Raw genomic sequence first — 22,930 nt, 5'->3', positions numbered from 1 at the left:
TCTCACCCGGCCCTCGCCCTGCATTACCTGAAGCAGTGCCTGCCTTGCTCTCCCCTCACTCCTCTCACCCGGCCCTCGCTCTGCATTACCTGAAGCAGTGCCTGCCTTGCTCTCCCCTCACCCCTCTCACCCCGGCCCTCGCTCTGCATTACCTGAAGCAGTGCCTGCCTTGCTCTCCCCTCACCCCTCTCACCCGGCCCTCGCTCTGCATTACCTGAAGCAGTGCCTGCCTTGCTCTCCCCTCACCCCTCTCACCCGGCCCTCGCTCTGCATTACCTGAAGCAGTGCCTGCCTTGCTCTCCCCTCACCCCTCTCACCCGGCCCTCGCTCTGCATTACCTGAAGCAGTGCCTGCCTTGCTCTCCCCTCACCCCTCTCACCCGGCCCTCGCTCTGCATTACCAGAAGCAGCGCCTGCCTTGCTCTCCCCTCACCCCCGGACCTCGCTCTGCATTACCTGAAGCAGTGCTTGCCTTGCTCTCCCCTCACCCCTCTCACCCGGCCCTCGCTCTGCATTACCTGAAGCAGTGCCTGCCTTGCTCTCTCCCCTCACCCCTCTCACCCGGCCCTCGCTCTGAATTACCTGAAGCAGCGCCTGCCTTGCTCTCCCCTCACCCCTCTCACCCGGCCCTCGCTCTGCATTACCTGAAGCAGTGCCTGCCTTGCTCTCCCCTCACCCCTCTCACCTGGCCCTCGCTCTGCATTACCTGAAGCAGCGCCTGCCTTGCTCTCCCCTCACCCGGCCCTCGCTCTGCATTACCTGAAGCAGTGCCTGCCTTGCTCTCCCCTCACCCCTCTCACCCGGCCCTCGCTCTGCATTACCTGAAGCAGTGCCTGCCTTGCTCTCCCCTCACCCCTCTCACCCGGCCCTCGCTCTGCATTACCTGAAGCAGCGCCTGCCTTGCCCTCCCCTCACCCCTCTCACCCGGACCTCGCTCTGCATTACCTGAAGCAGCGCCTGCCTTGCTCTCCCCTCACCTGGCCCTCGCTCTGCATTACCTGAAGCAGTGCCTGCCTTCCTCTCCCCTCACCCCTCTCACCTGGCCCTCGCTCTGCATTACCTGAAGCAGTGCCTGCCTTGCTCTCCCCTCACCCCTCTCACCCGGCCCTCGCTCTGCATTACCTGAAGCAGTGCCTGCCTTCCTCTCCCCTCACCCCTCTCACCTGGCCCTCGCTCTGCATTACCTGAAGCAGTGCCTGCCTTGCTCTCCCCTCACCCCTCTCACCTGGCCCTCGCTCTGCATTACCTGAAGCAGTGCCTGCCTTGCTCTCCTCTCACCTGGCCCTCGCTCTGCATTACCTGAAGCAGTGCCTGCCTTCCTCTCCCCTCACCCCTCTCACCTGGCCCTCGCTCTGCATTACCTGAAGCAGTGCCTGCCTTGCTCTCCGCTCACCCCTCTCACCCGGCCCTCGCTCTGCATTACCTGAAGCAGTGCCTGCCTTGCTCTCCCCTCACCCCTCTCACCCGGCCCTCGCTCTGCATTACCTGAAGCAGTGCCTGCCTTGCTCTCCCCTCACACCCCTCTCACCCGGCCCTCGCTCTGCATTACCTGAAGCAGTGCCTGCCTTGCTCTCCCCTCACCCCTCTCACCCGGCCCTCGCTCTGCATTACCTGAAGCAGTGCCTGCCTTGCTCTCCCCTCACCCCTCTCACCCGGCCCTCTCTCTGCATTACCTGAAGCAGTGCCTGCCTTGCTCTCCTCTCACCCCTCTCACCTGGCCCTCGCTCTGCATTAGCTGAAGCAGTGCCTGCCTTGCTCTCCCCTCACCCCTTTCACCCGGCCCTCGCTCTGCAATACCTGAAGCAGTGTCTGCCTTGCACTCCCCTCACCCCTCTCACCCGGCCCTCGCTCTGCATTACCTGAAGCAGTGCCTGCCTTGCTCTCCCCTCACCCCTCTCACCCGGCCCTCGCTCTGCATTACCTGAAGCAGTGCCTGCCTTGCTCTCCTCTCACCCCTCTCACCCGGCCCTCGATCTGCATTACCTGAAGCAGTGCCTGCCTTGCTCTCCCCTCACCCCTGTCACCTGGCCCTCGCTCTGCATTACCTGAAGCAGTGCCTGCCTTGCTCTCCCCTCACCCCTCTCACCCGGCCCTCGCTCTGCATTACCTGAAGCAGTGCCTGCCTTGCTCTCCCCTCACCCCTCTCACCCGGCCCTCGCTCTGCATTACCTGAAGCAGCGCCTGCCTTGCTCTCCCCTCACCCCTCTCACCCGGCCCTCGCTCTGCATTACCTGAAGCAGTGCTTGCCTTGCTCTCCCCTCACCCCTCTCACCTGGCCCTCGCTCTGCATTACCTGAAGCAGTGCCTGCCTTGCTCTCCCCTCACCCCTCTCACCCGGCCCTCGCTCTGCATTACCTGAAGCAGCGCCTGCCTTGCTCTCCCCTCACCCCTCTCACCCGGCCCTCGCTCTGCATTACCTGAAGCAGTGCCTGCCTTGCTCTCCCCTCACCCCTCTCACCCGGCCCTCGCTCTGCATTACCTGAAGCAACGCCTGCCTTGCTCTCCCCTCACCCCTCTCACCCGGCCCTCGCTCTGCATTACCTGAAGCAGTGCCTGCCTTGCTCTCCCCTCACCCCTCTCACCTGGCCCTCGCTCTGCATTACCTGAAGCAGCGCCTGCCTTGCTCTCCCCTCACCCGGCCCTCACTCTGCATTACCTGAAGCAGCGCCTGCCTTGCTCTCCCCTCACCCCTCTCACCCGGCCCTCGCTCTGCATTACCTGAAGCAGCGCCTGCCTTGCCCTCCCCTCACCCCTCTCACCCGGCCCTCGCTCTGCATTACCTGAAGCAGCGCCTGCCTTGCTCTCCCCTCACCTGGCCCTCGCTCTGCATTACCTGAAGCAGTGCCTGCCTTCCTCTCCCCTCACCCCTCTCACCTGGCCCTCGCTCTGCATTACCTGAAGCAGTGCCTGCCTTGCTCTCCCCTCACCCCCCTCACCTGGCCCTCGCTCTGCATTACCTGAAGCAGTGCCTGCCTTGCTCTCCTCTCACCTGGCCCTCGCTCTGCATTACCTGAAGCAGTGCCTGCCTTCCTCTCCCCTCACCCCTCTCACCTGGCCCTCGCTCGGCATTACCTGAAGCAGTGCCTGCCTTGCTCTCCGCTCACCCCTCTCACCCGTCCCTCGCCCTGCATTACCTGAAGCAGTGCCTGCCTTGCTCTCCCCTCACCCCTCTCACCCGGCCCTCGCTCTGCATTACCTGAAGCAGTGCCTGCCTTGCTCTCCTCTCACCCCTCTCACCTGGCCCTCGCTCTGCATTAGCTGAAGCAGTGCCTGCCTTGCTCTCCCCTCACCCCTCTCACCTGGCCCTCGCTCTGCATTAGCTGAAGCAGTGCCTGCCTTGCTCTCCCCTCACCCCTCTCACCCGGCCCTCGCTCTGCATTACCTGAAGCAGTGCCTGCCTTGCTCTCCCCTCACCCCTCTCACCCGGCCCTCGCTCTGCATTACCTGAAGCAGTGCCTGCCTTGCTCTCCCCTCACCCCTCTCACCCGGCCCTCGCTCTGCATTACCTGAAGCAGTGCCTGCCTTGCTCTCCCCTCACCCCTCTCACCCGGCCCTCGCTCTGCATTACCTGAAGCAGTGCCTGCCTTGCTCTCCCCTCACCCCTCTCACCTGGCCCTCGCTCTGCATTAGCTGAAGCAGTGCCTGCCTTGCTCTCCCCTCACCCCTCTCACCCGGCCCTCGCTCTGCATTACCTGAAGCAGTGCCTGCCTTGCTCTCCCCTCACCCCTCTCACCCGGCCCTCGCTCTGCATTACCTGAAGCAGTGCCTGCCTTGCTCTCCCCTCACCCCTCTCTCCCGGCCCTCGCTCTGCATTAATTGAAGCAGTGCCTGCCTTGCTCTCCCCTCACTCCTCTCACCCGGCCCTCGCTCTGCATTAACTGAAGCAGTGCCTGCCTTGCTCTCCCCTCACCCCTCTCTCCCGGCCCTCGCTCTGCATTAATTGAAGCAGTGCCTGCCTTGCTCTCCCCTCACCCCTCTCTCCCGGCCCTCGCTCTGTATTAACTGAAGCAGTGCCTGCCTTGCTCTCCCCTCACTCCTCTCACCCGGCCCTCGCTCTGCATTACCTGAAGCAGTGCCTGCCTTGCTCTCCCCTCACCCCTCTCACCTGGCCCTCGCTCTGCATTACCTGAAGCAGTGCCTGCCTTGCTCTCCCCTCACCCCTCTCACCCGGCCCTCGCTCTGCATTACCTGAAGCAGTGCCTGCCTTGCTCTCCCCTCACTCCTCTCACCCGGCCCTCGCTCTGCATTACCTGAAGCAGTGCCTGCCTTGCTCTCCCCTCACCCCTCTCACCCGGCCCTCGCTCTGCATTACCTGAAGCAGTGCCTGCCTTGCTCTCCCCTCACCCCTCTCACCCGGCCCTCGCTCTGCATTACCTGAAGCAGTGCCTGCCTTGCTCTCCCCTCACCCCTCTCACCTGGCCCTCGCTCTGCATTAGCTGAAGCAGTGCCTGCCTTGCTCTCCCCTCACCCCTCTCACCCGGCCCTCGCTCTGCATTACCTGAAGCAGTGCCTGCCTTGCTCTCCCCTCACCCCTCTCACCCGGCCCTCGCTCTGCATTACCTGAAGCAGTGCCTGCCTTGCTCTCCCCTCACCCCTCTCTCCCGGCCCTCGCTCTGCATTAATTGAAGCAGTGCCTGCCTTGCTCTCCCCTCACTCCTCTCACCCGGCCCTCGCTCTGCATTAACTGAAGCAGTGCCTGCCTTGCTCTCCCCTCACCCCTCTCTCCCGGCCCTCGCTCTGCATTAATTGAAGCAGTGCCTGCCTTGCTCTCCCCTCACCCCTCTCTCCCGGCCCTCGCTCTGTATTAACTGAAGCAGTGCCTGCCTTGCTCTCCCCTCACTCCTCTCACCCGGCCCTCGCTCTGCATTACCTGAAGCAGTGCCTGCCTTGCTCTCCCCTCACCCCTCTCACCTGGCCCTCGCTCTGCATTACCTGAAGCAGTGCCTGCCTTGCTCTCCCCTCACCCCTCTCACCCGGCCCTCGCTCTGCATTACCTGAAGCAGTGCCTGCCTTGCTCTCCCCTCACTCCTCTCACCCGGCCCTCGCTCTGCATTACCTGAAGCAGTGCCTGCCTTGCTCTCCCCTCACCCCTCTCACCCGGCCCTCGCTCTGCATTACCTGAAGCAGTGCCTGCCTTGCTCTCCCCTCACCCCTCTCTCCCGGCCCTCGCTCTGCATTACCTGAAGCAGTGCCTGCTTTGCTCTCCCCTCACCCCTCTCACCCGGCCCTCGCCCTGCATTACCTGAAGCAGTGCCTGCCTTGCTCTCCCCTCACTCCTCTCACCCGGCCCTCGCTCTGCATTACCTGAAGCAGTGCCTGCCTTGCTCTCCCCTCACCCCTCTCACCCGGCCCTCGCTCTGCATTACCTGAAGCAGTGCCTGCCTTGCTCTCCCCTCACCCCTCTCACCCGGCCCTCGCTCTGCATTACCTGAAGCAGTGCCTGCCTTGCTCTCCCCTCACCCCTCTCACCCGGCCCTCGCTCTGCATTACCTGAAGCAGTGCCTGCCTTGCTCTCCCCTCACCCCTCTCACCTGGCCCTCGCTCTGCATTACCTGAAGCAGTGCCTGCCTTGCTCTCCCCTCACCCCTCTCACCCGGCCCTCGCTCTGCATTACCTGAAGCAGTGCCTGCCTTGCTCTCCCCTCACCCCTCTCACCCGGCCCTCGCTCTGCATTACCTGAAGCAGTGCCTGCCTTGCTCTCCTCTCACCCCTCTCACCCGGCCCTCGATCTGCATTACCTGAAGCAGTGCCTGCCTTGCTCTCCCCTCACCCCTGTCACCTGGCCCTCGCTCTGCATTACCTGAAGCAGTGCCTGCCTTGCTCTCCCCTCACCCCTCTCACCCGGCCCTCGCTCTGCATTACCTGAAGCAGTGCCTGCCTTGCTCTCCCCTCACCCCTCTCACCCGGCCCTCGCTCTGCATTACCTGAAGCAGCGCCTGCCTTGCTCTCCCCTCACCCCTCTCACCCGGCCCTCGCTCTGCATTACCTGAAGCAGTGCTTGCCTTGCTCTCCCCTCACCCCTCTCACCTGGCCCTCGCTCTGCATTACCTGAAGCAGTGCCTGCCTTGCTCTCCCCTCACCCCTCTCACCCGGCCCTCGCTCTGCATTACCTGAAGCAGCGCCTGCCTTGCTCTCCCCTCACCCCTCTCACCCGGCCCTCGCTCTGCATTACCTGAAGCAGTGCCTGCCTTGCTCTCCCCTCACCCCTCTCACCCGGCCCTCGCTCTGCATTACCTGAAGCAGTGCCTGCCTTGCTCTCCCCTCACCCCTCTCACCTGGCCCTCGCTCTGCATTACCTGAAGCAGTGCCTGCCTTGCTCTCCCCTCACCCCTCTCACCTGGCCCTCGCTCTGCATTACCTGAAGCAGCGCCTGCCTTGCTCTCCCCTCACCCGGCCCTCACTCTGCATTACCTGAAGCAGCGCCTGCCTTGCTCTCCCCTCACCCCTCTCACCCGGCCCTCGCTCTGCATTACCTGAAGCAGCGCCTGCCTTGCCCTCCCCTCACCCCTCTCACCCGGCCCTCGCTCTGCATTACCTGAAGCAGCGCCTGCCTTGCTCTCCCCTCACCTGGCCCTCGCTCTGCATTACCTGAAGCAGTGCCTGCCTTCCTCTCCCCTCACCCCTCTCACCTGGCCCTCGCTCTGCATTACCTGAAGCAGTGCCTGCCTTGCTCTCCCCTCACCCCCCTCACCTGGCCCTCGCTCTGCATTACCTGAAGCAGTGCCTGCCTTGCTCTCCTCTCACCTGGCCCTCGCTCTGCATTACCTGAAGCAGTGCCTGCCTTCCTCTCCCCTCACCCCTCTCACCTGGCCCTCGCTCGGCATTACCTGAAGCAGTGCCTGCCTTGCTCTCCGCTCACCCCTCTCACCCGTCCCTCGCCCTGCATTACCTGAAGCAGTGCCTGCCTTGCTCTCCCCTCACCCCTCTCACCCGGCCCTCGCTCTGCATTACCTGAAGCAGTGCCTGCCTTGCTCTCCTCTCACCCCTCTCACCTGGCCCTCGCTCTGCATTAGCTGAAGCAGTGCCTGCCTTGCTCTCCCCTCACCCCTCTCACCTGGCCCTCGCTCTGCATTAGCTGAAGCAGTGCCTGCCTTGCTCTCCCCTCACCCCTCTCACCCGGCCCTCGCTCTGCATTACCTGAAGCAGTGCCTGCCTTGCTCTCCCCTCACCCCTCTCACCCGGCCCTCGCTCTGCATTACCTGAAGCAGTGCCTGCCTTGCTCTCCCCTCACCCCTCTCACCCGGCCCTCGCTCTGCATTACCTGAAGCAGTGCCTGCCTTGCTCTCCCCTCACCCCTCTCACCCGGCCCTCGCTCTGCATTACCTGAAGCAGTGCCTGCCTTGCTCTCCCCTCACCCCTCTCACCTGGCCCTCGCTCTGCATTAGCTGAAGCAGTGCCTGCCTTGCTCTCCCCTCACCCCTCTCACCCGGCCCTCGCTCTGCATTACCTGAAGCAGTGCCTGCCTTGCTCTCCCCTCACCCCTCTCACCCGGCCCTCGCTCTGCATTACCTGAAGCAGTGCCTGCCTTGCTCTCCCCTCACCCCTCTCTCCCGGCCCTCGCTCTGCATTAATTGAAGCAGTGCCTGCCTTGCTCTCCCCTCACTCCTCTCACCCGGCCCTCGCTCTGCATTAACTGAAGCAGTGCCTGCCTTGCTCTCCCCTCACCCCTCTCTCCCGGCCCTCGCTCTGCATTAATTGAAGCAGTGCCTGCCTTGCTCTCCCCTCACCCCTCTCTCCCGGCCCTCGCTCTGTATTAACTGAAGCAGTGCCTGCCTTGCTCTCCCCTCACTCCTCTCACCCGGCCCTCGCTCTGCATTACCTGAAGCAGTGCCTGCCTTGCTCTCCCCTCACCCCTCTCACCTGGCCCTCGCTCTGCATTACCTGAAGCAGTGCCTGCCTTGCTCTCCCCTCACCCCTCTCACCCGGCCCTCGCTCTGCATTACCTGAAGCAGTGCCTGCCTTGCTCTCCCCTCACTCCTCTCACCCGGCCCTCGCTCTGCATTACCTGAAGCAGTGCCTGCCTTGCTCTCCCCTCACCCCTCTCACCCGGCCCTCGCTCTGCATTACCTGAAGCAGTGCCTGCCTTGCTCTCCCCTCACCCCTCTCTCCCGGCCCTCGCTCTGCATTACCTGAAGCAGTGCCTGCTTTGCTCTCCCCTCACCCCTCTCACCCGGCCCTCGCCCTGCATTACCTGAAGCAGTGCCTGCCTTGCTCTCCCCTCACTCCTCTCACCCGGCCCTCGCTCTGCATTACCTGAAGCAGTGCCTGCCTTGCTCTCCCCTCACCCCTCTCACCCGGCCCTCGCTCTGCATTACCTGAAGCAGTGCCTGCCTTGCTCTCCCCTCACCCCTCTCACCCGGCCCTCGCTCTGCATTACCTGAAGCAGTGCCTGCCTTGCTCTCCCCTCACCCCTCTCACCTGGCCCTCGCTCTGCATTACCTGAAGCAGTGCCTGCCTTGCTCTCCCCTCACCCCTCTCACCCGGCCCTCGCTCTGCATTACCTGAAGCAGTGCCTGCCTTGCTCTCCTCTCACCCCTCTCACCCGGCCCTCGCTCTGCATTACCTGAAGCAGTGCCTGCCTTCCTCTCCCCTCACCCCTCTCACCTGGCCCTCGCTCTGCATTAGCTGAAGCAGTGCCTGCCTTGCTCTCCCCTCACCCCTCTCACCCGGCCCTCGCTCTGCATTACCTGAAGCAGTGCCTGCCTTGCTCTCGCCTCACCCCTCTCACCCGGCCCTCGCTCTGCATTACCTGAAGCAGTGCCTGCCTTGCTCTCCCCTCACCCCTCTCACCCGGCCCTCGCTCTGCATTACCTGAAGCAGTGCCTGCCTTGCTCTCCGCTCACCCCTCTCACCCGGCCCTCGCTCTGCATTACCTGAAGCAGTGCCTGCCTTGCTTTCCCCTCACCCCTCTCACCCGGCCCTCGCTCTGCATTACCTGAAGCAGTGCCTGCCTTGCTCTCCCCTCACCCCTCTCACCTGGCCCTCGCTCTGCATTACCTGAAGCAGTGCCTGCCTTGCTCTCCCCTCACCCCTCTCACCCGGCCCTCGCCCTGCATTACCTGAAGCAGTGCCTGCCTTGCTCTCCCCTCACCCCTCTCACCTGGCCCTCGCTCTGCATTACCTGAAGCAGTGCCTGCCTTGCTCTCCCCTCACTCCTCTCACCCGGCCCTCGCTCTGCATTACCTGAAGCAGTGCCTGCCTTGCTCTCCCCTCACCCCTCTCACCCGGCCCTCGCTCTGCATTACCTGAAGCAGTGCCTGCCTTGCTCTCCCCTCACCCCTCTCACCTGGCCCTCGCTCTGCATTACCTGAAGCAGTGCCTGCCTTGCTCTCCCCTCACCCCTCTCACCCGGCCCTCGCTCTGCATTACCTGAAGCAGCGCCTGCCTTGCTCTCCCCTCACCCCTCTCACCCGGCCCTCGCTCTGCATTACCTGAAGCAGTGCCTGCCTTGCTCTCCTCTCACCTGGCCCTCGCTCTGCATTACCTGAAGCAGTGCCTGCCTTCCTCTCCCCTCACCCCTCTCACCTGGCCCTCGCTCTGCATTACCTGAAGCAGTGCCTGCCTTCCTCTCCCCTCACCCCTCTCACCTGGCCCTCGCTCTGCATTACCTGAAGCAGTGCCTGCCTTGCTCTCCGCTCACCCCTCTCACCTGGCCCTCGCTCTGCATTACCTGAAGCAGTGCCTGCCTTGCTCTCCCCTCACCCCTCTCACCCGGCCCTCGCTCTGCATTACCTGAAGCAGTGCCTGCCTTCCTCTCCCCTCACCCCTCTCACCTGGCCCTCGCTCTGCATTACCTGAAGCAGTGCCTGCCTTGCTCTCCGCTCACCCCTCTCACCCGGCCCTCGCTCTGCATTACCTGAAGCAGTGCCTGCCTTGCTCTCCCCTCACCCCTCTCACCTGGCCCTCGCTCTGCATTAGCTGAAGCAGTGCCTGCCTTGCTCTCCCCTCACCCCTCTCACCCGGCCCTCGCTCTGCATTACCTGAAGCAGTGCCTGCCTTGCTCTCCCCTCACCCCTCTCACCCGGCCCTCGCTCTGCATTACCTGAAGCAGTGCCTGCCTTGCTCTCCCCTCACCCCTCTCTCCCGGCCCTCGCTCTGCATTAACTGAAGCAGCGCCTGCCTTGCTCTCCCCTCACCCCCGGCCCTCGCTCTGCATTAACTGAAGCAGTGCCTGCCTTGCTCTCCCCTTACTCCTCTCACCCGGCCCTCGCTCTGCATTACCTGAAGCAGTGCCTGCCTTGCTCTCCCCTCACCCCTCTCACCCGGCCCTCGCTCTGCATTACCTGAAGCAGTGCCTGCCTTGCTCTCCCCTCACCCCTCTCACCTGGCCCTCGCTCTGCATTACCTGAAGCAGTGCCTGCCTTGCTCTCCCCTCACCCCTCTCACCCGGCCCTCGCTCTGCATTACCTGAAGCAGTGCCTGCCTTGCTCTCCTCTCACCTGGCCCTCGCTCTGCATTACCTGAAGCAGTGCCTGCCTTCCTCTCCCCTCACCCCTCTCACCTGGCCCTCGCTCTGCATTACCTGAAGCAGTGCCTGCCTTCCTCTCCCCTCACCCCTCTCACCTGGCCCTCGCTCTGCATTACCTGAAGCAGTGCCTGCCTTGCTCTCCGCTCACCCCTCTCACCCGGCCCTCGCTCTGCATTACCTGAAGCAGTGCCTGCCTTGCTCTCCCCTCACCCCTCTCACCCGGCCCTCGCTCTGCATTACCTGAAGCAGTGCCTGCCTTGCTCTCCTCTCACCCCTCTCACCTGGCCCTCGCTCTGCATTAGCTGAAGCAGTGCCTGCCTTGCTCTCCCCTCACCCCTCTCACCTGGCCCTCGCTCTGCATTAGCTGAAGCAGTGCCTGCCTTGCTCTCCCCTCACCCCTCTCACCCGGCCCTCGCCCTGCATTACCTGAAGCAGTGCCTGCCTTGCTCTCCCCTCACCCCTCTCACCCGGCCCTCGCTCTGCATTACCTGAAGCAGCGCCTGCCTTGCTCTCCCCTCACCCCTCTCACCCGGCCCTCGCTCTGCATTACCTGAAGCAGCGCCTGCCTTGCTCTCCCCTCACCCCTCTCACCCGGCCCTCGCTCTGCATTACCTGAAGCAGTGCCTGCCTTGCTCTCCCCTCACCCCTCTCACCCGGCCCTCGCTCTGCTTTACCTGAAGCAGTGCCTGCCTTGCTCTCCCCTCACCCCTCTCACCCGGCCCTCGCTCTGCATTACCTGAAGCAGTGCCTGCCTTGCTCTCCCCTCACCCCTCTCACCCGGCCCTCGCTCTGCATTACCTGAAGCAGTGCCTGCCTTGCTCTCCCCTCACCCCTCTCACCTGGCCCTCGCTCTGCATTACCTGAAGCAGTGCCTGCCTTGCTCTCCCCTCACCCCTCTCACCCGGCCCTCGCTCTGCATTACCTGAAGCAGCGCCTGCCTTGCTCTCCCCTCACCCCTCTCACCCGGCCCTCGCTCTGCATTACCTGAAGCAGTGCCTGCCTTGCTCTCCTCTCACCTGGCCCTCGCTCTGCATTACCTGAAGCAGTGCCTGCCTTCCTCTCCCCTCACCCCTCTCACCTGGCCCTCGCTCTGCATTACCTGAAGCAGTGCCTGCCTTGCTCTCCGCTCACCCCTCTCACCTGGCCCTCGCTCTGCATTACCTGAAGCAGTGCCTGCCTTGCTCTCCCCTCACCCCTCTCACCCGGCCCTCGCTCTGCATTACCTGAAGCAGTGCCTGCCTTCCTCTCCCCTCACCCCTCTCACCTGGCCCTCGCTCTGCATTACCTGAAGCAGTGCCTGCCTTGCTCTCCGCTCACCCCTCTCACCCGGCCCTCGCTCTGCATTACCTGAAGCAGTGCCTGCCTTGCTCTCCCCTCACCCCTCTCACCTGGCCCTCGCTCTGCATTAGCTGAAGCAGTGCCTGCCTTGCTCTCCCCTCACCCCTCTCACCCGGCCCTCGCTCTGCATTACCTGAAGCAGTGCCTGCCTTGCTCTCCCCTCACCCCTCTCACCCGGCCCTCGCTCTGCATTACCTGAAGCAGTGCCTGCCTTGCTCTCCCCTCACCCCTCTCTCCCGGCCCTCGCTCTGCATTAACTGAAGCAGTGCCTGCCTTGCTCTCCCCTTACTCCTCTCACCCGGCCCTCGCTCTGCATTACCTGAAGCAGTGCCTGCCTTGCTCTCCCCTCACCCCTCTCACCCGGCCCTCGCTCTGCATTACCTGAAGCAGTGCCTGCCTTGCTCTCCCCTCACCCCTCTCACCTGGCCCTCGCTCTGCATTACCTGAAGCAGTGCCTGCCTTGCTCTCCCCTCACCCCTCTCACCCGGCCCTCGCTCTGCATTACCTGAAGCAGTGCCTGCCTTGCTCTCCTCTCACCTGGCCCTCGCTCTGCATTACCTGAAGCAGTGCCTGCCTTCCTCTCCCCTCACCCCTCTCACCTGGCCCTCGCTCTGCATTACCTGAAGCAGTGCCTGCCTTCCTCTCCCCTCACCCCTCTCACCTGGCCCTCGCTCTGCATTACCTGAAGCAGTGCCTGCCTTGCTCTCCGCTCACCCCTCTCACCCGGCCCTCGCTCTGCATTACCTGAAGCAGTGCCTGCCTTGCTCTCCCCTCACCCCTCTCACCCGGCCCTCGCTCTGCATTACCTGAAGCAGTGCCTGCCTTGCTCTCCTCTCACCCCTCTCACCTGGCCCTCGCTCTGCATTAGCTGAAGCAGTGCCTGCCTTGCTCTCCCCTCACCCCTCTCACCTGGCCCTCGCTCTGCATTAGCTGAAGCAGTGCCTGCCTTGCTCTCCCCTCACCCCTCTCACCCGGCCCTCGCTCTGCATTACCTGAAGCAGTGCCTGCCTTGCTCTCCCCTCACCCCTCTCACCCGGCCCTCGCTCTGCTTTACCTGAAGCAGTGCCTGCCTTGCTCTCCCCTCACCCCTCTCACCCGGCCCTCGCTCTGCATTACCTGAAGCAGTGCCTGCCTTGCTCTCCCCTCACCCCTCTCACCCGGCCCTCGCTCTGCATTACCTGAAGCAGTGCCTGCCTTGCTCTCCCCTCACCCCTCTCACCTGGCCCTCGCTCTGCATTAGCTGAAGCAGTGCCTGCCTTGCTCTCCCCTCACCCCTCTCACCCGGCCCTCGCTCTGCATTACCTGAAGCAGTGCCTGCCTTGCTCTCCCCTCACCCCTCTCACCCGGCCCTCGCTCTGCATTACCTGAAGCAGTGCCTGCCTTGCTCTCCCCTCACCCCTCTCTCCCGGCCCTCGCTCTGCATTACCTGAAGCAGTGCCTGCCTTGCTCTCCCCTCACTCCTCTCACCCGGCCCTCGCTCTGCATTAGCTGAAGCAGTGCCTGCCTTGCTCTCCCCTCACCCCTCTCACCTGGCCCTCGCTCTGCATTACCTGAAGCAGTGCCTGCCTTGCTCTCCCCTCACCCCTCTCACCCGGCCCTCGCCCTGCATTACCTGAAGCAGTGCCTGCCTTGCTCTCCCCTCACTCCTCTCACCCGGCCCTCGCTCTGCATTACCTGAAGCAGTGCCTGCTTTGCTCTCCCCTCACCCCCGGCCCTCGCTCTGCATTACCTGAAGCAGTGCCTGCCTTGCTCTCCCCTCACCCCTCTCACCCGGCCCTCGCTCTGCATTACCTGAAGCAGTGCCTGCTTTGCTCTCCGCTCACCCCTCTCACCCGGCCCTCGCTCTGCATTACCTGAAGCAGTGCCTGCCTTGCTCTCCCCTCACCCCTCTCACCCGGCCCTCGCTCTGCATTACCTGAAGCAGTGCCTGCCTTGCTCTCCCCTCACCCCTCTCACCTGGCCCTCGCTCTGCATTACCTGAAGCAGTGCCTGCCTTGCTCTCCCCTCACCCCTCTCACCCGGCCCTCGCTCTGCATTACCTGAAGCAGTGCCTGCCTTGCTCTCCCCTCACCCCTCTCACCCGGCCCTCGCTCTGCATTACCTGAAGCAGTGCCTGCCTTGCTCTCCCCTCACCCCTCTCACCCGGCCCTCGCTCTGCATTACCTGAAGCAGTGCCTGCCTTGCTCTCCCCTCACCCCTTTCACCCGGCCCTCGCTCTGCATTACCTGAAGCAGTGCCTGCCTTGCTCTCCCCTCACCCCTCTCACCCGGCCCTCGCTCTGCATTACCTGAAGCAGTGCCTGCCTTGCTCTCCCCTCACCCTCTCACCCGGCCCTCGCTCTGCATTACCTGAAGCAGTGCCTGCCTTGCTCTCCCCTCACCCCTCTCACCTGGCCCTCGCTCTGCATTACCTGAAGCAGTGCCTGCCTTGCTCTCCCCTCACCCCTCTCACCCGGCCCTCGCTCTGCATTACCTGAAGCAGCGCCTGCCTTGCTCTCCCCTCACCCCTCTCACCTGGCCCTTGGGCTGCAGGTCCTGTAGTTGTTTCTGGAGAGATGAATAGCGACTGAGAGCATCTCGCAGGTTCTGACTGCTCCCCCGAAGCTGCAGAGAGAGAGAGCTCTTCTCTTCGAAGATCTGAGACAGCTGCAGAGAGAAAGGTGATGAGGGTGAAAGAAGAAACAGAAGGGGGTGAGAGAACCACAGAGAAGAGGAGAGCGAGAGATAAGTGAGAGGTGTGGATAAGAGATCTTTGAAACCAGCACACTGTGTATTATGTATTAAATGGTGGTGTATATACGTATACATGTATGTGTATGTGTACGTGTACGACTCTTTCAGGAGGGCACAGGCCTCTGACAGATCCACACTACTCAAGAAATCAAAAGACTCCATAAAGGTACATGTGGGTTATGGTAAATCTGGGAATAGATCGGGTAATATTGATGGAAATCCTAGATTCATCACCACTTTCAATCAATCTTTTAGAACCATCAGGGGTATATTAAATACCCATTGGAGCATCTTGAAGTGTGATCCCCATTTGGGAAATATTCTTCCTGATAGACCACTAATAATATATAGGAAGGCCAGAAATATCAAAACAATCTTAGCTCCGAGTAAATTATCTACGGTTGATGTGGCTGCTAATGCCACACCTGTGGGCCGATCTGGCAACCACAGGTGTGGCAGAGGCCGCTGCATCACATGTAAACATCTAACTGTCACATCGGAGTTCGTCTCCCTTCAAAAAGGTGGCAAATATGAGGTTAGGGGCAGTATTAATTGCCTTAGCACTTATATTGTCTACCTTTTACAATGTGGTTGCGGCCAGCAATATGTTGGTCGCACCACACGATCCCTTGGTACCCGCTTCCTCGAGCACAGGAGGAATGTGTTGCATGGTCTAAATACCCATAATCTTTCTAGACATTTTAAATGTTTTCACAATAGGAGTTCAGATTCCCTGCTTATTATGGGTATTGAACACATTCCTGCCTCTGCTAGAGGGGGGGATCGGTATAAAATGTTGTGTCGAAGGGAGACATATTGGATCCACCAGTTGGGAACTCTAACCCCTTGTGGACTCAATGATTGTTTAGACACTAGTACTTTGGTGTAATCCCCAGCTTTGGTTATATTGACTCTGCCATTCCCTCTCCTCTGTTATAGCATGTTGCACTCCCTCTTTCCCTCCCCCTTCTTCTATTCTGTTCTTTTTCCATTTCCTCTTTTTTGTCTATCCTCTATTCTCCCCTCATTCCCTTCCCTCCTTTCCCCCCCCCTAACCCTTCCCCCCCTAACCCCTTTCCCATTTTCAAATTCTATTTTCTTTCTTGCAATTTCATCCTCTACCTCCTATTGTTCTTTTTATTTCTTTCCATGTTCTTATTTTCCTATCTATTCACTCCTTCTTTAGTCCAGTGATGTTAGATTTTATAAAGTTTTTGGCCTTTGGATCTAGAGGGTTTTTCATTGTTTGTGCTATATACGGATATGTGACATGTTATATATGTGTCCATCTGCGGGCACGAGCACATACATTTGCATGTATATTTCTTATTGCTGTGTGTTATAATAATTTTTATAGTTTTTATAATTTGTGATCATGTATAGTGATTATTCTATACTCTGTTTTTGTTTGTGATGTGGTTCTATTTATAGGAAATATGAATTCATTTTATATTTGCGGTTTATATGCCCATGAATATATCACACTATGTGCAGCATTTGTTTCTATGACAGGATTGACACGGTTGTTTCCATTGGCTCATCGCTAGTGCCGTGGTCTCATGCATGGGCACTGATGATTGGCCTCTGGTTGTCCGGGGCCACTCCCCTTTGTATAGTTGAGCCTATAAATACAGAGCCCTCCACCATGTTGGTATTCCCTTTGAAAAAGTCACTGTCGTGACGAAACGCGTCAGGACACCCTACCACGACACTACGTCATCACGCAGTGTGCGCTTTACGGCCGGAGAGCGCATGGAGCTGATCTGAGGCTGAAAACTCCAAATCGCATTCAAGCAGAGAGACACTGTTTCCAATCGTCCAAAAACTGCTGGAGGTGAACCGGACAGGCTATCGAACAGCTGATGTGTTCCAGGACGGTGTGGCCTTGCTGGTGGTGATTATATCACAAACTGCTTTTATATCTTGTACTTTTGTGAGTGTCCTTAATCCCCTTGTATATATATATATAACAATTCGGTTTATAGAACAATAAAAACAGCCAAATTCCCACTCACAAGTGTACACGATAAATAGGCAGGTATGAGATAGACTCTCATTAGCCAATACTACCGTCCGATTCAGCAATGGTTTCCTTCTCCTGTGTGCTCTCCGCGTGGTCTCCTGCAACCGGAAATGACGTCCACCCGGTCGGGTGCCCCGCACAGGAAATCCCTCCGGGAACCAGTACCTTCAGCTGCCTACTTCTGGTCACTGCACCACCGGGGGAAGGAAGGATCCAAACCTCTACTTTGCCTCTCAATGCCTGCAACAGTTCTCAACCCGCAATAAAGATCTCCGTGGAAAAATGACTCCTCTGTCTTAGCCACGCCCTACGCGTTTCGTCATCTATGATGACTTCATCAGGGGATACCCATTGGATGTGACCCCACAGTATTTATAGCAAGGATATTTGCATATACTAATAAAACAATTAAGAAGTTAATTACAAAAGTTCAACCAGTTTATTGCTTTATCTTAATGCAGTGCAAATCCCAATAGACTGGTTATGAGGACCACACTGTCTTCAAAATATGTGATTAGATAAATATGTGTATTTTACAATTTACAGAGATATGCTCTATGCATTGGATATTTTGCAGATTATTGCTTGATGTATTAATGCTTAAGCTTAATATGCTATTAGCATTGTTTGAGTAGTAATTAGTATTAGTTCTATTTTTGTTTATAAATTGAATCTATTTTGATTTTAATAACCTCTTATAATAATTTTAAAATTTAATTTGAACGAATGACTAAGTCACAGTTGGTAGGTTACAATAGAGGCGCTACTTTGATTTTTTGTTTTGTTTTGATATATATATATATATATATATATATATATACACATGTAGAGGTATCAGTACCGCGTTAGCCGAGCTTCAATAATCAAAAAATAAATAGATGATACCGTTCTGTGGCTAACGAAATGCTTTTATTTGTGCGAGCTTTCGAGATACACTGATCTCTTCTTCCGGCGGTGTTACAATGAATGAAGCAAGCAAAAGCTATACTATAAACAGTGTCTATTGGAATGTTATCTGTGCTTGTCCCTCCCCCGGTGTGGATGTGTTTTATGGCTGGAGGTGTCAAAAGGTTACTGAAAGCAAGTGATGAAAGAGTGTGTATGTGTATCAGTGTGAATTAACATGAATGGAGAGCCCACAGTATATACAGTGCTTTACAAAAGGTGTGTGTGGAGTGGGAGTGGATATAAATGGTGTGGGTGGGTGTGGAAATGTGAGAGTTAGTAGCATAACTTAATGTGTGTGTGGATACTATGTGGTCCCTATTGGTGTATAGGGATCGAAAAACAAGGAGTATAAGTATGTGTGAGAGACAGCTGTGTGTGCATACATATAGCACAGTATGTACAGACATCTTAAAACACCGAAAGAGAGACGGTTGCATGAATACAAATTTATGCAACTGTTCGGGACACTTAGCAGTGGCCTAAACAGAGATCGAAATTTTATGAGTCATTACTGACACAAGTGAACTCTCTTCCCATGAGCGCTATAGGCCATGTCTGTACATACTGTGCTATATGTATGCACACACAGCTGTCTCTCACACATACTTTTACTCCCTGATAAAGGTCCTGTTTCTAGGACGGAAACGTTGGTGTATGTGCCTGCTATTTAATACAATTCTTTTTGCTAACAAGTGTGCTGTCTCTTCCTTGCTGTGCTTACTCTGGATTCTCTGGACTGCCTGGTAAGGAGCCTTTGAAATATATATATATATATATATATATATATATATATATATATATATATATATATAGTGTATCACCTCTATGCTGACGACACACAAATTTACTTTTCAACACCCAACCTTACACCTGCTGTACAAACCAGTTTCTGAATGTCTCTCTGCTATATCTTCCTGGATGGCCCTCCGCCACCTTAAACTCAACATGGCTAAAACAGAGCTCCTCATACTTCCTCCCAAACCTGGCCCTACTACCTCCTTCCACATTACTGTTGGAACTACGATCATTCACCCAGTAGCCCAAGCACGCTGACTAGGGGTCACACTCGACTCCCTTACTTCGCTTGTCCTGCCTCTGCTTCCGCACCCTGCACTTCTGCAAGAAAAAGTTGTCCGTAGGAGTACTCTCCAATGCAGCAGTGGTGGATGCAGAAGCCGGAAAAGAAGCATTACTGGCTGGTACCGCTAGCGGAGATCACTCCGCGCTGATCACCTCGCTCGGGCGCTTGGTGTAGGCAGCAGCCACGTAGGCCATGGCTCGATCTCGTGCCTCGCAGATGTCTTTACACTGCAACCGGAGCTGTGACATTCCTCCAGGGATATCGGCCCAGCGGTGATCAACATCCCGGATCACCCCCCACTGGTAGAAGTTGGGGCTCAAGATGGACGAAGGAGTCATTACCTCGGGAGCGTTGGATGCCTCGTCCGACACCTCATCAATGGACGCACCCTCGCTGTCCTGACGGAAGTTTTCAGATCCAGTGGTGGATGGTTCCTCCTGTGGGGAGCGGGGCACCAAGCGTGTGAAGGGCCTCGCCCGGCCCAGCACCGGCTCGCCTCTTCTAAGGCGCGGATCGTAGCGGGGACTGACCGGACAGCAGGAGGCGACTCACGCTGTCGCACATATAGCCAATGGGGACTCGGGTACATCCGCTGGTAAAATTCTGTCCGCAGGGCTGGAGGGACCGCTGATGTCAGTTCCCATGGCTCCCAGCGAGCCCGCTCCAGAGTCCATACTTTGAGAACTGCAGTTCTCATACTGGAATTTTGGAACCAACCAGGTGCCAAAGCAGTGTCCAGAAATTGGGCTGGTGGGTCTCGGATGGCTGTCCAGCCATATCCATCAATCCGTGGAGAAACCTGTAATATCGGGAAATTCCCCAGTGTGCAGCAGGGTCCTGGAAGTCTCCACTCCAGGGCCCTGGAGGTGGAGGTACGGTGCCCTGCAGGCGGAGGTACGGTGCCCTGCAGGCGGAGGTACGGTGCCCTGGAGGCAGAGGTCCGGTGCGTGGCATTCAGAGCCCTGGGAAGCGGATCCCAGTGCAGGTCCCACCCGTTCACACAACGGACAGACCAAATGGAGCGAGTTCTCCCCATCGTGGGGAAGAAATAGGAGACCTCCTGGGAGGGCAAAGTGAGTGCCTTGCTTCTCATCCATCGCCGCAGCTATCTGGGAGGGAGCGGTTAGGTGTGCGTCCATCAGCAATACTACCACGTGCGACTGTGGTGAATTCCCCTCATCCGCTGCTCGGCAGTAGGTAGACACACCCTCAGCTCCTCCCTCTGGTAATACAGTGGTACGGCTGTAGAGAACAGGGTGTGGCTTGGCTTTCGCGCCAAAACCAGATAATTCTGCCAGGAGGGCGCCGCTAGGCTTCGCGCCAAGCCCAGAGATTTGCAGATAGACTCTTGCAACTTTGCGCAAGTTGCCATGCGGTCTTCCGTTTCTGGCGGGAACCGCCATTTTACAATGGAAAAGCACAGGGTGCGACCCCCCTTTGGTGGGGACCGCGTTAGCATGGCTGAAGCTCTTCAAATGGAGGTTTTGGCTGCCTGCGGATCAAGCGCCCCTCCTCGGATACCTGCCCACTCACACAAAAATGAACAGCATGGTGATCTCACACCAGAGAGGGTATAACGGGGTTTATTGGGTACATCACAGATATTACAGGTTCCATTCCCTGAAGGCAGTACCCCAGGCTTGAGGCCCTGAGCACCCCTCCACAGCATACCTTACCCCCCCAACAGGGGGCCTCAGCCCACTTCTATCCAGAAGAGACTTACTGCTGTGTCCTCCTAGCAGGGAGGGCAGCACAGAACTCACTCCCAGAACCCTCTCTCTATCCTCGAGAGGGAAGCCCCTCCTTCCCAGGGGAGTGCCTTGTAAGCCGTCCTCCTATCAGTCATAGGCCCCCCTTGTAATACCAGGTTACCCCTGAACTCAATTAGGTAACTCACATATAACAACACAACCTGGCCCTAAAAATGTACTGTACGAATAATGACACCTTTATGAAGCAAGCTGAAAAACTTCTAAGTCGCTTTATTGAAAGGGGTTACAAATCTGATCACCTCAATAAGGAATTAGAAAGAGTCCAACTTATGGACCGTGATGAACTGTTAACACAAAAAAGTAAAAAATCCAGTAACTTGAACCCTGATAAAATAGATGTGGCATTTGTGACCAATTTTAATAGAGCTCACAAGAATATTGAGAAAGTGGTTAAAAAACATTGGTCAATTCTAGAAAACGATCCGGTTCTATGTGACCATTTGGTCAAGAAACCTAGATTTATTTATAGGAAAGCTACCAACTTAAAAAACTTTTTAGCTCCAAGTGACATTGGACAATTGGTATGCCAGAGAACAGAAAAGAGCTGGCTTGGGAAAAAACCTGTAGGTAACTTCAACTGTGCCAAGTGTTCTGTTTGCAAACATATGCACCCCAACCGCAAAACCTTTACCTCTAAAAAAAACAGAGAAATCTTTAGTATAGATGATTTTATTACATGTGACTCAACCTACATAGTGTACCTACTGGAGTGCGCCTGTGGGTTACACTATGTGGGCAGAACGAAACGCAATCTGAAGATTAGGATACAAGAACATATACGCAATATTAAAAATGGCTTCGAGAAGCACAGTGTTTCCAGACATTTCCTGATTAAACATCAAAAAGACCCTTCCTCTCTTACGTTTTTGGGCATTAAGCATGTGCCAGGTGATAGAAGGGGGGGGGGGGGGACAGATTGAAATCCCTATCTGCTCAGGAATCTTTTTGGATTCACAAATTAGACTGTATGTTTCCTAAGGGGCTGAATGAAGACCTTGACGTATGGGCCTTTTACTAAAGGACAGCAAAGGGTTAATGATTATCCTCCTCTGTATAAGTATGGAGTCTTGATACAAGGCACTTGGATGACCCACCGGTCTCACTGAACAAGCATTGCTAGCATTATATAGTATTAGCTAGCACTAGTATATCACTAATTTTAGTCTATTTTAAGATGCAATAAAGTATATGATTACTGTTTTAATCTAATGGAATTTTTCTTTTCTTTTTATCTTTTGCAGAGATATTTATGTGTAATAAAGATTTGTTTTTAAATGTTATTTTCAATGCGAATCCAATGTCCCGCCCCCACATGCTGAGTAATACGTTCTTGATTGGCTGGGAACATAATTGTTAGACCAATACCAGCAGTATGGTGTATATTTAATACCCTGGGGTAGGCACATTGAATTTATCCCTGATGAAGAAGCAGTATTGAGCTTTGAAACGCGTTGGATTATATTTATTGTTTTATATCCCTATGTGGTACCTTTTATCGGTTCTATTTAGCCATTTTGTGTATTTGGGACACTTTTGAGCAGCGTTTGTGTACTCGTGCAGCCCCTGGTTCATCTGTTTGGGCCTGCCCCGCATCTAGCTGCGTCCCTACGAGTGACGTCATCATAGCGCGCTCAGAAGGACTGACTCCTATTGCCGAGTGCTGTTGGAGCTGACTGCGTTTGGGACATTTTCTCTGTGCACCCCCGTGAACGGGACTACATCCACGTGGAACAAACTGGCCAGTGTGCTAAGCGTGGTCTGTGGAGCCAGACGACCCAGGCTGAATCTTCTCTCCAAACATCAGACGATCCGCTTGCAGGGTGCTGACATCACGCCAGATGCAGATGAATGTGAGATTCAGCAAGTATCCGGTTACCTGAGTGACAACCTGCAAGTCTCCCACTTCGCTGTGTGGTAACACCACGTGTTGTTACACGTCAATGCTTATGATCTTTTATTTAAATGTACGCAGAATACTTACCATTTTTACTTAAACACTGGTTTTGATATACTTCCCGATTTGTGCTTTGCGCTTTTTTTCTTGTCTTTATCTCCAGTTTATGAGAGTGCTGAGCCACTCTCTTCCTAAGAGCTGCATTCGCATACACCACGTTCCTGTATGGTATATATTTATCACTTCCACAGTAGGGTTGTGCCTAACATTTTCACTTGGTTTAAAATTCACAATATTTATTAGGAATTTATTTATCATTATCACTATTAGACATTGTCATTCACACGATTGAGTTGTTTTGGGGTTGCGCACTTTTATATTTTGTATATTCCCAGGGGAGTGCCTTGTAAGCCGTCCTCCTATCAGTCATAGGCCCCCCTTGTAATACCAGTTTACCCCTGAACTCTATTAGGTAACACACATATAACAACACAACCTGGCCCTAAAAATGTACTGTACTTCAATATTCTATACTTTGTTTCACACCTTCCTTGTTTCAACTCCTTTGCAATTTAAGTCACACACATCAGCAATCACAAGCCACATGGACACACCATGACAAACACTGACACACTATGATGCCAACACACATGGACACACCATGACAAACACTGA

The 22,930-nt window shown here is 56.6% G+C and overlaps 1 protein-coding gene across 5 annotated transcripts in view; it reads right to left on the bottom strand.

The window, feature by feature from the left end:
• GOLGB1 (golgin B1) overlaps positions 1-22,930 on the bottom strand; it is a 177,638-nt gene that overhangs the window by 34,027 nt on the left and 120,681 nt on the right. For all 5 annotated transcript variants that reach the window (XM_075599229.1, XM_075599230.1, XM_075599231.1 and 2 more), the window contains one exon: positions 14,319-14,450. In XM_075599229.1, the coding sequence (XP_075455344.1) occupies positions 14,319-14,450 (132 nt within the window). The remainder of the gene's footprint in view (positions 1-14,318; positions 14,451-22,930) is intronic.

Source organism: Ascaphus truei, chromosome 5, assembly GCF_040206685.1.
Source record: "Ascaphus truei isolate aAscTru1 chromosome 5, aAscTru1.hap1, whole genome shotgun sequence".
Lineage (NCBI taxonomy): Eukaryota > Metazoa > Chordata > Amphibia > Anura > Ascaphidae > Ascaphus > Ascaphus truei.
Note: the sequence above shows the minus strand (reverse complement) of the source record. Positions and strands in the feature narration are given on the sequence as shown.